The sequence below is a fragment of the Hippocampus comes genome, unplaced genomic scaffold (assembly GCF_001891065.2).
Source record: "Hippocampus comes isolate QL1 unplaced genomic scaffold, H_comes_QL1_v1.1 scaffold158, whole genome shotgun sequence".
Taxonomy (NCBI): Eukaryota; Metazoa; Chordata; class Actinopteri; order Syngnathiformes; family Syngnathidae; genus Hippocampus; species Hippocampus comes.
Window position 1 is genome coordinate 1,913,952 of NW_017805548.1, and position 12,953 is coordinate 1,926,904.

The 12,953-nt window shown below is 41.5% G+C and overlaps 2 protein-coding genes and 2 non-coding genes across 6 annotated transcripts in view; 1 reads left to right on the top strand and 3 right to left on the bottom strand.

Moving 5' to 3' along the window:
- The window catches only part of LOC109521689 (ribosomal protein S6 kinase beta-2-like), a 42,287-nt gene extending 39,214 nt beyond the window's left edge, over nucleotides 1-3,073 (bottom strand). Inside the window, exons 1-4 of one of the 2 annotated variants that reach the window (XM_019879701.1) lie at nucleotides 2,859-3,073; nucleotides 2,756-2,789; nucleotides 2,347-2,401; nucleotides 1,815-1,852 (exon numbers count right to left, since the gene is read on the bottom strand). In XM_019879701.1, the coding sequence (XP_019735260.1) occupies nucleotides 1,815-1,852; nucleotides 2,347-2,400 (92 nt within the window). In that variant the 5' untranslated portion in view covers nucleotide 2,401; nucleotides 2,756-2,789; nucleotides 2,859-3,073. The remainder of the gene's footprint in view (nucleotides 1-1,814; nucleotides 1,853-2,346; nucleotides 2,402-2,755; nucleotides 2,790-2,858) is intronic. The other variant, XM_019879700.1, reaches the window with a different exon arrangement.
- Nucleotides 3,074-3,438: 365 nt separating this feature from the next.
- trnak-uuu (transfer RNA lysine (anticodon UUU)) lies at nucleotides 3,439-3,511 on the bottom strand. Its single transcript has one exon. It is a non-coding gene; the product is annotated as a tRNA-Lys (tRNA).
- Nucleotides 3,512-4,140: 629 nt separating this feature from the next.
- trnat-ugu (transfer RNA threonine (anticodon UGU)) lies at nucleotides 4,141-4,213 on the bottom strand. The gene has a single exon. It is a non-coding gene; the product is annotated as a tRNA-Thr (tRNA).
- Nucleotides 4,214-4,334: 121 nt separating this feature from the next.
- Nucleotides 4,335-12,953, top strand: part of LOC109521685 (E3 ubiquitin-protein ligase DTX4-like) — a 35,538-nt gene continuing 26,919 nt past the window's right edge. The window contains exons 1-3 of one of the 2 annotated variants that reach the window (XM_019879693.1): nucleotides 4,335-4,878; nucleotides 5,714-5,940; nucleotides 11,179-11,393. In XM_019879693.1, the coding sequence (XP_019735252.1) occupies nucleotides 4,850-4,878; nucleotides 5,714-5,940; nucleotides 11,179-11,393 (471 nt within the window). In that variant the 5' untranslated portion in view covers nucleotides 4,335-4,849. Of the gene's footprint in view, nucleotides 4,879-4,948; nucleotides 5,627-5,713; nucleotides 5,941-11,178; nucleotides 11,394-12,953 lie in introns of those variants that run through there. The other variant, XM_019879694.1, reaches the window with a different exon arrangement.

The following is a 12,953-nucleotide window of genomic DNA, read 5'->3' on the forward strand; positions in this document are numbered from 1 at the left end:
CCAATCTTTAATTCAATTACATTTATTATGATAATAATCCACGCACAGCTCTGACCATGTGTACACATAAAATTATGTGGGACAGTACAGGCAAAACAGCCACAAAAAAATCACCAACAAGCTGAAATTAAACAATGAGTTCCCAAACATACCAACCCAATTCCAATAAAGTTGGGATGTTATGCTAAACATGAATTAAAAACACAATACAATGATTTACAATTCAACCTATATTTAATTGAATACAATACAAAAACAAGATATTTAATGTTCAAAGTGGTAAACTTTTGTTTTCGGCAAATACCGGTAGTCATTAAATTTGATGGCTGTAACACATTCCCAAAAAGCTGGGACAAAGTCATCTTTACTACTGTGTTACATCATCTTTTCTTTTAACAACATTCAATAAAGTTTGGGAACTGAGGACACTAATTCTTAAAGCTTTACAGGTCTTTCCCATTCTTGCTTGATGTACAGCTTCAGCACTTTTAACAGTCAGTCATATTTTACGTTTCATAATGTGCCACACGTTTTCAATGGAAGACAGGCAGGCCAGGCTTGTACCCGCATTCTTTTACTACAAATAACTATAAGATGTGCAGAAAGTGGTTTGGCATTGTTTTGCTGAAATAAGCAGGGGCGTCCATGTTGCGTGGATGGCAGCATGTTTCTCCAAAACCTATATGTACCCGTCAGCATTAATGGTGCCTCCACAGATGTGTAAGTCGTAGTGTTTTCAATTATATGCAGGTTGAACAGGATTTGCAAATTATTGTATTCATTCATTCATTTTCCAAACCGCGTTATCCACACTAAGGTCGCGGGGGGTGCTGGAGCCGATCCCACCTGTCTTTGGGCAGTAGGCGGGGGACACCCTGAATCGGTCGCCAGCCAATTGCAGGGCACACAGAGACGAACAACCATCGACGCCCACACTCACACCTAGAGACAATTTAGTGTTTTCAATCGGCCTGCCATGCATGTTTTTTGGAATGTGGGAGGAAACCGGAGTACCCGAAGAAAACCCACGCAGGCCCGGGGAGAACACGCAAACTCCACACAGGGAGGCCGGAGCTGGAATTGAACCCGGTACCTCTGCACTCGACTACCGGGCCGCCCTCATTGTATTCAGTTTTTATTTATTTTTTTACACCACATCCCAACTTCATTGGAATTGGGTTTGTAGGTGGAATACATACTCAATTTCAGTCGTATGAACGAATTTGCTCTCCGCACACCGAGAAATGGTGTGCGGCATAATCAAACGTGCGTGATACTTTATATTCACTGATATATAGATAAGATAAGATAAGATAAGATAAGATAAGATCAGATAAGATAAGAAATCATTTATTAGTCTCACAATGGAGAAACTCCCAATTCACAGCAGCAAAGTTATGAAAGGAAGAAACAGAAGAACAAAATATAGGAGCTGCTGGAAAGGCAGCCACTCACGCGGCGCCATCTTGAAGTCAAAATAACAAAATAACACAACACAACACATTAGACACAGACAGTCGTGCAATCTTAATCACTTTTCCTGCATACACTTTGTTGTTTGAACCAGTTATAGATGAAAGAGGAGTCCTTTTCACCAGTGGATCAAAGACGTCAATACACACACACACACACACACACACACATAGAGAGAGAGAGAGAGAGAGAGAGAGAGAGAGAGAGAGAGAGAGAGAGAGAGAGAGAGAGAGAGAGAGATTTGCATCTCGATGTTATTGTACTTGTATTGCACCATGACTTCAAAGGGGTTCAAGTTTATTTCGTATATATGGTTAAGTATCATGATGAATTGAACTCACTTGTCCGGTTCTGTTACGGTGCCGTCACAAACATCATCCTAAGGAAGGGGAACAACAAACCCAAGTAATTAAAATTATGCCAGTACATTCTTACGTTCATTAATGTGCAAATGTCAAATGCACCAACCTCCACCAAAGCTTAATTATTTTTTTGGTCGTTTTTCCTTACTAGCAAGCTACTTCCTGTTCAAGGAGAATAAAGAACAGACATGGTGCCAATGTGAGTCTGAAGGCTGGATGGTGCCAATGGTTACACTGGCACTTATTTGGCTCATGTGGTTGTGGGTTCGTGCACCTATCATCTCCAAACGTTTGTTGACATTGGTTTTGTAATTAATTTGTGTAAACCTGTTGTGTGTGCTATTAGTTATTGTTTTAAAAGTCATATTGACTACTGCGAAAAAAAAGGGTAATTATCAGAACAAAGCTAGTGGTGCCTTAAGACTTTTGCACAGAACTGTATATTTGCAAGATATATGATTAGAGCATTGACAGAACAACAGTCTTCAAGGGAAAAGTGCTTAAGACAGACCTCTGCATCACTGACATCCTCAGTCTCCAAGTCTATGTCGAACACTCCGGCCATCCTGAAACCGATACTAGTGTCAGGCAATGTACTTTATTAACTGGATGTACAACTTACAAAACATTCTAGCAAATGTGTAAGTAGAATGTGCCTAGGCATTTGTTAAACCATTGAAAAAAACAATTAAGTGAGTCAACTTTTAAATAGTTAAGTTTGTATCGAATATTCGTATCGATATCATAAAGCAAATGCACCCTGAAACGCACCTCGATGGTGTGCTTAAACGCTTCGTCAAGAAAATATGGTTGAAGAAGGTCACGAGCAATGTGGCAACCAAAACACGTGAGGCACACACAGTCCTTCTTAAGCGCGGCTCTCCATTGATCTAAACGCTTGTTGAGTGACAATTTCTTCCCCGCGACGAACGTCTGAATTGTTTGCGATCGTCACTGAGGATGACAGTTGTGTTGACAAATAGCTTAGCGCACTGCATGAAAATGATAAGTTAACTAGCTCACCTGATAGCACTCTTTCATCCGGGGATTTCGTACCTCACTCTACACAACTGCAATGTATAAATCAGATTACTTTTAGACTAAAAATAAAGTGTTTATGATTATTTAATCCTTCTTTAATGTAGACTGCTCCTCCTCAGTTGTGTTTCACTCCAGTCGGGACTCTAGCTCCCCTCGTGCAGGCTTCCTGGTGTTGTTATTCCGGCGTCATTGCAGACGTCATCGGGCTTCTCTTTTCCTTTTTGTTTATTGGCGGACAGCAAACCATTACGTCAACGTCAGGAGAGAAGTACGTGCGGCGTACTGCCTTATACTGTATATCTATTGTTCAGTGTTGAAAGTGAGGTTATGTCGGAATACAGTATTGTAAAATGAAGGGACCTGATTGATTTATATTCCATTTTCATATGTTTGCCTAGTAAGCATAAAACCTTGTATTTTGATAACCTATGCATAATGTGTTGTTGTGGTTTTCGAAATCTTTCAAAGAACCTATTAGTGAAAACCTGTAAAATAAAAGGCAAAAAGGTAAAAGTGAGGTTACTGTTGGGTTAACGTTCAGCAAAAAAAAATAAATACAGCACGCCCGAACAGGGACTTGAACCCTGGACCCTCAGATTAAAAGTCTGATGCTCTACCGACTGAGCTATCCGGGCTCTGCCTAGTTTTCCGCATATTAATTTAATATGGTCTAAGATGATCACGGGCAAGAAAGATGGCTTGGTGAGTATTGCACGTTTTACAAAATGTTGCCTTCATCGAGAAGTCGCGTTTCACTTGCTCAGTCGATAAAGTATTTGCTTTGTATTTAAGACAAGAGACGCTTAGTTCTGAAGAGCTGCAACTACAAGTACTGTAATTCAAAAGGGAGTCGACCGTCAAAACTATGCTCTACTCAACTGTATTTGTAGAGCATTTTAAAACAACCACCGCTGGATACAAAGTGCTTGTACATGGAGCAAAAATAATTCAATCAACAAAAAAAAAAAAAAAAAAAAAACAATAAAAAGACAAAAGAAAGTACAAAAACAGTAAATCTAAAAATCAAGTCTCATGCTGAGTCAAGAACCAAAGAATAATGAGTAAGAATAAATTAGTTTTAAGACGAGTTTAAAATGAACAGCGAAGGGGCTTGCCGAACGTTCAGTGGGAGGTCATTCGAATGAGGAGGATTAACATGAGGAATCTGAGTCAAATAGAATGATTTTTGAAATGTAACTGTTTGACACGTTGTTCTTGGACTTAGTTTTTAGCAAAAAAAGCACTGAAAAGAAAGAAAATTGGCAGGCCCCAGCGAGATTTGAACTCGCGACCCCTGGTTTACAAGACCAGTGCTCTAACCCCTGAGCTATGGAGCCATTGGTGAAGAAAGTAGGTGACCAATTCTTAGTTAAATTATTACGTCCAAGCATTGCAGTCGGGAGTATTGTTATATACTGTGGCTTCCACCAGGCGGTACCGAACGTCGACTTTCCACATCCCTGACACTGGCCTCTAGTCCTTTATACTAAGAGACGAAATTGTTTGTGTTGTGGAACTGATACCCAGTTGCTAAAATGCAAACCTAAGGCTAACATAGAGAAAATTTGACCCAGCCAACATGAAAGCTGACCAAACAACCTGCTCAATTCTTTTGCTTCGAATTGTGCCTTAGATGGTGATTGGTAGCGGCGGGGGGCGTGCAGTGCCGGCCAGTTTTCACCATACTCACATTTGGGTTTGCATACTGCAGTGAAAAGCTGGGCACGGGAGCAAACATGAAGGACGAGTGATTCCATTTCGTGACGATGATTAATTCTCGCCTTTTCTACTGGATCACTATTGGATTGTACTCCTACATGGACACCAGTTGTTTTTACACCCAAAGGGACGTGTTTGCTTTTGTTCGAGCCCTTGTGGAAGCGAAGAGAGCAATGGTGGAGGTAGGGGCACACACGAGCGAAGTTGCCTCATGAAAAGCTGTGCGTCGATACGGGGTTGCATCCGAATTTTGGATGGTGGACCCAGTAGATCCCATCAGCAGGTGAGTAGGACCAAGCGGCTCAAATCATTAAAAAGCAGAAAATGCAATAAAACTTGAGTGTGCCGTCGAGTTATGACGCGTTAAAGCTGATATTTTAAGACATTATGTTAAAAAAAAACACAGTTTGGGAGAAAATGCAACATGTCCAATTTCTAAGTTTTTTACCAACGCAAACGTTGCAAAGTACCGGGGGAGACCCGTGGAACCTGTTCTTGGATCCAGGTTGCACCCGAGAAGGAGAGACGTTACTACTGAGTCTCCGTTTTGGTGGGAAGCTCGTACTTTTTTCGACAGCTACGCCCAAACAGGAGGAAAAACACAATGTAGCAGCCTCCACATACATACTGTCGGATTTGAATGAGAAAAATGAAGTACGTGTTTTCTTCTACGGCGAAAAACAGCCAAAACGCTGCCCAATTTTAATGCCTTATCTGCATCAACACACTCCTTCTATGTACACGACTGATTACCACAATATGTTTAAAGGCCTTCGCTTTGAGTCAACGACTCCTCCGAGATCATACGGCGTGTCTGTAGGGGTTGGTAGCAAAAGACGCCTTTTAATGAATGCGGTTCTTTGTTCGTGTTTTCTTTGTTACCGGTTCACCGAAATGATTACGGCGGTGTAGCATCAACTCGCTACAGTAGGCTACTGCGATTTTTCTCGCTGTGTGGCCATGCGAGGAATTTGGCTATTTGTAGAGGAATTCTTCGCTTTCTCTTGGCATTAGCTCTGCTGTGGATTCATGTAAGCTTACATCACCTCGTCTTGTTACTGTGATTATATATGCTAATTATGTCAGTCAGTTGATCGAAATTGATAATTCCTTCGCAGGGCCAACAGTAACAACATGCTCGTGGCCTCTGCTGTGGTGGTTTGGGAATGGCTGAACGAACACGGTCGGTGGCGGCCCTACAGCCCGGCCGTCTCCCATCAAATAGAGGCGGCCATTCGGAGTGGAGATATCCGTGGGGGGAGCGTGGTCCTCGGCCAGGTGGAGAGTCGCCTCTCTCCGTACATCATTGATCTCCAATCCATGCACCAGTTCAGACAAGATACAGGTATGTTAATGTGAAGGATCAAGGTTTATGCCACAAAGCATGTCCTCTTTGTTATGTGTGCTCAGAGCACTGAATTTTTCGCAATTGGACACTGGTTGTCTCAGTGTGTATTCACACTAGCAGTTTTTGGTCCACTAGAAACAAACCAGGGTTTGTTTCCTACCCTGGTTTGAACTTTTAATGTAGGTGTGTACACACAAACCAATCCTGGTGCAGAATAAACAACCGGACCAAGACCGGCTTTTTGAGATGGCTTCGGTCTGCTTTCAAACAGATTCCGTGCGGTTTGCTTCAGGTGTGAATACAAACCAGAGTGCATCCGAACCAGCTGCAGGATATATGGGCCAAGCTACCGTAGCCAGGCATCATGGGAAAAAATAGCCCACAGTGAAAGTTCATTCAAGATATTCATACCTGATCCACTGTCTTCTCTGTAGACATGCTGCTGCCAGCATGTTGTGCGTCATGGCATGTGGAGCACATTGTCTCCTTTAGCTTACTGTACATATTCGCGGACGCTGTTCCAAAATGAGAAACAATGCCGCGAAACCTACATTAAAATGAGCTGCTCTTGACACTCGGTTTTATTTGAGCTCTGATAAGGGCACAAATATGCAGAAAAGGAATGTCGCAGGTTGGATTTCCATGTTCTCCTCCGTTTCCGGGTCTGTGCTCTGCGTGTCACCCTTGTCATTTCTGTCCAATGGGAGGACAGATCCTCAAATGCGTGGATGTGTTTACAGAATATAGTTCATTTGCCAAAAGTACAGGATGAATATGAACAGCACCCAAAAAAAAAAAATAAGTCCGCGTTTGTTCTGCTTTTCTGGTGTGAATATACCGTATTTTCCGCACTATAAGGCGCACCGAAAAGTCTTCCATTTTCTTAAAAGCTCACAGCGCGCCTTAAAATCCGGTGCGCCTTGTGTATGGTTATTATGGTAATATGTTGACCCCAAGATAGATGGCTCCTTGCTGGAGACATGCTTACAATGTTATAACTTGCTGTTGCTTCAGTGAACTGTGTCACTGCTTTATTAAATGAGTTTTTGTTGCGCCTCTGAAAAAAGGAGAGCTGTGGTGTTGTTTTTTTAAAATGCACACTTTATTAATGGTTCTCACAGTCTCAACAAATACAGGCACGTCTTTGTCCATCTCTGTGCCTTTTCTTCTTCCGTTCGAATGGAGAGGTGTTCATGACCGCCTTCGAAAAACGTACATTAACGATTCCTTCAATGAAACTACGAAAATTGAAACTAATGCATCAAAACAGAAAATCAAGCGAGAAAATCACAAAATAAATTCTATAGCCCCACTAGAGAATTTATTTTGTGATGTCCCCGTTTGTGAATACTGTACAGTGAAACTCCTCTACAACGAAATCATGTTTGCAGCAAGAAATTTTTCACAACAGGGCCTTTTTCACTGTAGCAAATTTGATCTCAGATGTAAACACACACACACACACACACACACACACACACACACAAACGAATGTGTACACGCATATACAAACGTATGTGTACTCTTTATTTTTGTTCCAATAGTGCATAAGTATGAGCATACACTTAGGCCAAACAAAAAAGATGTTTCGAAAGTGTGTTTCCGGTAACGATAAAGAAATTTCAGCATAGGGTCGGTAGGTCGGACAAATTTTTTTATTTTTTTTAATCTTTTTTTTTTCCCCCCCATCAAAAATTTAAACAAAATAACCATAAAACAAGAAGACACTGAACCAGCCGCTCCACGGCCGGCGCCGCTCCACGGCCGGCGCCGCCGCCGCCTATTTAGTTTTGTCCCCGCTCCGGACTCGGGGGCCGGGCCCGGCGCGCCGCCGCCTCCGCCGTCCTCCTCCGCCCTCGGTTTTTACTCGGCCCGTGGTGTTCATCAAATAGTTCGCTTTATTTTTTCGATACATCAATGGATGCAATTTTCTTAACATTACAGTCCGTGCACGCGACTGTAACACAGAAAACGCAGTTTAAAATGTCGTCGGAGATAGCGACCGCCGCCATTGCGAAATTTACGATCAGCGTTCACTTTCACTTACATCAATTTCTTGGATAATGTCTTTTATTTTGCTTCCGCCGTCTTTCATTTTGATCACTTTTACCCTCTCTTCCAGCGTCAGAGCTCTTCTTGTCTTAGCTGCTTGACATCCAAAGGTCCGTTTTGTAGCCATTTTAGCAATGCAACGTTCTTGCTGCATCTGAAACTAGCAATAACAAATACTTCCTGGACTACTGCGCATGTGTATAAAGAGATTTTGGTCTCTTTATAAACACACTGGCTAAACCCCGGTGGGACGAAAAAAGACATCGTGGACGAGACTACTATTGTAGGAGAAAAATATATATTTGGACAGAAAAAGGAAAGAAAGGAAGAGAAACATACAGGTTGATGGAGAGCGTGTCCGTCCGACCTCGAGCGTCATGTCGTCTCAACTAACTAACCTAGCTTTTGTCGTGGCTAGGCTAGCTTAGCTGTTGTCGTAGATCAAAGCTCTTTGATGTGTAACGCCCGTTGCGTCAGCACTGATTGGTTGAAGCCAAAAGACGCGCGCGTGCGTACATGTTCGCGCTGACGCACGCAGACTATCGACTGCTGAGTCGCGCTTCACTCGAGTGGCGTCGCTACATGTAAACCAGTGTGGTGGTTGTTGTTGCCGTTTCCGAACAAAGCAGTAGAGGTTGCTGTTGGATTAGACTTCGCTGTAGTGAATCTCGTCGCGAGGCAAGAGCAGAGAAAAAGATTTCGTATAACGCAACGGGGATTTTTCATTGTATGGGTGGCCGGAGAGTGGGAATGGTGTTAATGCATTAAGATTTTTTCACACTAGGGGGTATTTTCGCCCATGTAGGTTTCGTTGTAGAGGAATTTCACTGTACAGTACACAACAAAGGAATAAATAAACACTTCTGAGACAGTCCAGTCTCCTTCAATTTACTGACATCTGATCGTTCTGTAGCAGCTACGCTCAAGGAAATGCTGTCGGGGGGCTATAGAATTTATTTTGTTATTTTCTGTTTTGATGCATTACTGTATTTTCAATTTTCATAGTTTCATTGAAGTAATCGTTAATTTACGTTTTTTGGAGGCGGTCATGAACGCCTCTCGAGTCTAACGAAAGAAGAGAAGGCACGGAGACGGACAAAGTTGTAGATTGCGCCTTATAGTCCAGTGCGTGCAATATATGAAACAAAATTACAAAATAGGCCATTCATTGAAGGTGTGCCTCATAATCCAGTGCGACTTTTAGTGCGGAAAATATGGTACTCTTATTTTATTTACGCTCATCTGAGTTGGCTTCAGAAATTGCATCCGCGTAGACTAGATGCAACAGCTGTCGACTGAGGATTGTTTTCTTTAAGGTTAGAGGTATGTCCTAACACCAGTGATAGTACTCTTGGGATGAAGAACGCCAGTCATTGAAATACATTGCAGCAGTTGTTTAGGTGGATGATTTGGTGACGTATGTAAATGACTATGGCCAGACCAAGTGTAAATCCACCCCAATACCAACAATTTGCCAGTGTTAGATGAACACTAATAGTAAAAAAACACCTGAACAAACCATAAGTGCCTTAAGGAGCTAATTGGAAGACACAAAGAAACGGTTTGATGAGAACAGGTGAAAACAATAGATCCAAAGAACAGGCTAAGACATGAACCACAAGAAAACGAGACATAATTGTACCAAATTTCCAGTCTAAAAAAACACATGGATCATAATACATAGATTTGAATGTTTTTTCTAAAATGGTGCCATTTGGGGAATAATCTATGTAATGGGTTAATATGAATAGTACAAGATTGTCAACCACTATGACACACCAACAGAACCTGCTGAACAATGTGTAAATGAAAGCACCTCACGAATATTATATTTTCCCACCGTCACTGATGTGCAAAATGTGTTTAAAACAATAAAATCCAGATGGCCAGTCTCTTTCCACCTGCCTGGGTATGCTTTACATTCTCTTTCTTTTCAAAATTTTAATTTCACCAAATTTGCCACAGACATTTACCCTGTATATCTGGTACATATTTGCAAACAAGCAGTCAAAAGACACTCGGTACCCTTTTCTCATATGTGTGTTGGATTTTCAGCTGTGAGATGCAATTGAGGGAATTGTTGGACGGTTTTAGATTCCGATATGTCCATAGCTAGGAAAGAAATACCACAGATCTAGATCAAAATTCCCAATTACGGTGGTGGTTAAGAGAGGTAGCACAAAGAAATAACGCTTATGGTTGTGTGTGACATTACATGACACATACTTAATTTAAACTCTCAACAATAGCTTTGAGTGCCAGTTGAAGCCTTCCAACCAAATTTCCCGTTTTCCAAATTGCTAGGTGGGAGTTTTTTTTTTTTTTTTGTTTTTGTTTTCAGTCTACTGCTAGAAAGATGGTTGGATTCATAGGTTCTGAATCATTTACCTCTGCATTACGGAGCATCGGTGTATCAGTTCCCCCATCCCTTATATGTTGGTGACCGTCATGCCATTAACAAACAAAAAAAGCAAGACAGAATTATACTAGAATTGTAGCATTAGAAATAACACAAACAACTGTTTTGTAATATCCTATTATGTTGAAGTTGTAAAAAGTGTAGAATCCAAAGACTTTCATTTTCTGACCTTTTCCATTTGTCAACCTGAGCCAGTGTAATACCGCATTGAATTGAATACTGCACTAGATAAAATGAATATTCTGTAAAACAGGGATATTTAAACAAAAACAATCAAAAATGATAAAAACACAGGATGTGTTATTTTTAAAAAATCCATAGGAAATAATTTAAATGAGCTTGATTTAAAGAATTTCCTGCTTCGCTTACAATCCAGTTGGTTCGTGGCCATTTGTATATGTCAATGGCATTAATGAAACTTCTGCAAAGGGCACATCAGTGGTTCTTTGGTTATAGCTACTCAGTGAGTGAAGGCACCTTGATGCTCCTTCCATGTACCACACTGTGAATCTGAGACAGTTGAGATTGTCGATAATGGGCTGACCTGAGATAACCTTCCAGTTCACGGAACAAACTTTGGGGACTGAGGAGTGCTGAAATAAGACAGGAAACACTTGTGTGTTATCTGTTTTTGTGGTGTGCAACAAAAATATTGGCTGCAGAGTATGCACAAATGTGTACAAAAATATTCACTTGTACTCAGCACAAGATTTTGAAACAAGCACATATCCTCACATTGACATTTTTTTCTCTTTTGATCTTAGGAACTATCCGTCCAGTGAGGAGGAGTTTTTATGACCCGGCCTCAGCCCCAGGACAAGGCTGGCAGTGGGAGTGGGAAAATGATGCAGGTTCTTGGACACCGTATGACATTGAGGTGGCGATAGCCATCGACAATGCTTATAGCCGCCAGCAGCCCTGCCTTGACCTGACAACCCTCGGCTTCTGCTACCTCATTGATTTTCAGAACATGACACAGGTGTGATTGCTTTTTTTTTTCAAACATACCTAAGTTGCAAACGTTTTACTTACTTGATGCCCTGGGCCAGTTGTGTCCACCTCCCTTTTTTCCGAACCATTTGGGCAGTGTGAGTGGAAATGTAATGGAAAAAATGAAACTTCCCAAATGTCTGGATTTTCATCTGAATTAGTTCTATTCAACTCCAGCTCTTAACATATATCAATAAGATACAGTGAAACCCCGCTACTCGTGGGGTACAGGGACAGGGACAGCCCACAAATAGTGAAAATCTATATTTTTCCGACCACATGGTGCACTTAAACTCCTTTAATTTTCTCAAAAATCGACAATGCGTCTTGTAAACTGGCGCAACTCCTGCATCGATGTTGGCTTTTCAGTTCATCGTCTTTAATTCAAAAAAATTGCTATTTACTTTCACGCATCTAATCGCTAGCAGGCATCCATGTTTTCATCATATCGCAATTAGAAATAGTTCCTGCTTCCGAGTCTTAAGAACAACAGGAAAATGTAGTCCGACTAGCGAAATGCTGCGGTCAGACCAAACTTTAGCTAAGGGTTTCTGGCGGCGCGTTTCCAATGTGACAATGTGGGACAATATCATTGCAGTCTGTGGGACAGAGAGGTAAATGTCAGTGCTACCCGATATTTAGTCTGGTCTGAACCTAACCTAATTGCACTAAATCTATCAAATAAACGGTACAGGGGTTTCCTCTGAAAATATGCTAAGCCTGGTGGTAGAGAAGCCGAATAGCTTCATAATAGATATTTCATTATACAGTAGTCCGCTTTGCACTTGCCATTTTGGTGCAGCCAATACAACCTGGAGCTGAACACACACTCATTGTGGAGTTCAGTAAACATCCTTCGTCACAGCTGCCCCTCACTTTATCCAACTGCCTTGTATCAACCGTCTAGACACATGACCTTGCCACTCTTGCGCTGCATGTAGATCTCAGTTCAACCAATCACACTCCTCCTTTCATGTTTGGCATTGATCACAGTTAAAAACAGCAGATGACAATCATCGTGCGGAGGTCGAGAGTGAGGATGAACACACGCAGCCGCTCCTGCCTATAGACAGCACACACACAAGTAAACAACATCCATGTTCGCTGTAAATTATATGGATGGCACACATATCTTGTCTTTTAGAACATTACATGACCATATTTATAATTTCAACATTACCAGTGGATAAAATCGCAGAGCTTGTAAAAATGTACGAGCAGCCCGCACCCGGCCACTGAAATCCATTGGGATTTTTTTTTTTACTCCCCACATTCTTAACAAAAAAAACTTGCAATTTGCATTTTCCATGAAAAATGGGGGTTGACTCCACAAAATCAAAAAATATACATATTGTAGAGATGAAAGTCCTCCGGATTTTCCCAGAATTTCGGATTTTCAAATTTTAATGAACATTTCTCCGGAGAATTGAGGAAAATTTGCCTAAAATTAATCCGGATATTAGTTGACAATATTGAACGAACACGCGTTTGAGTTCGTTGTTTTGCTTTCACAAGCGTAGCCATGTTGAGGCACTAACACTACCCAGTC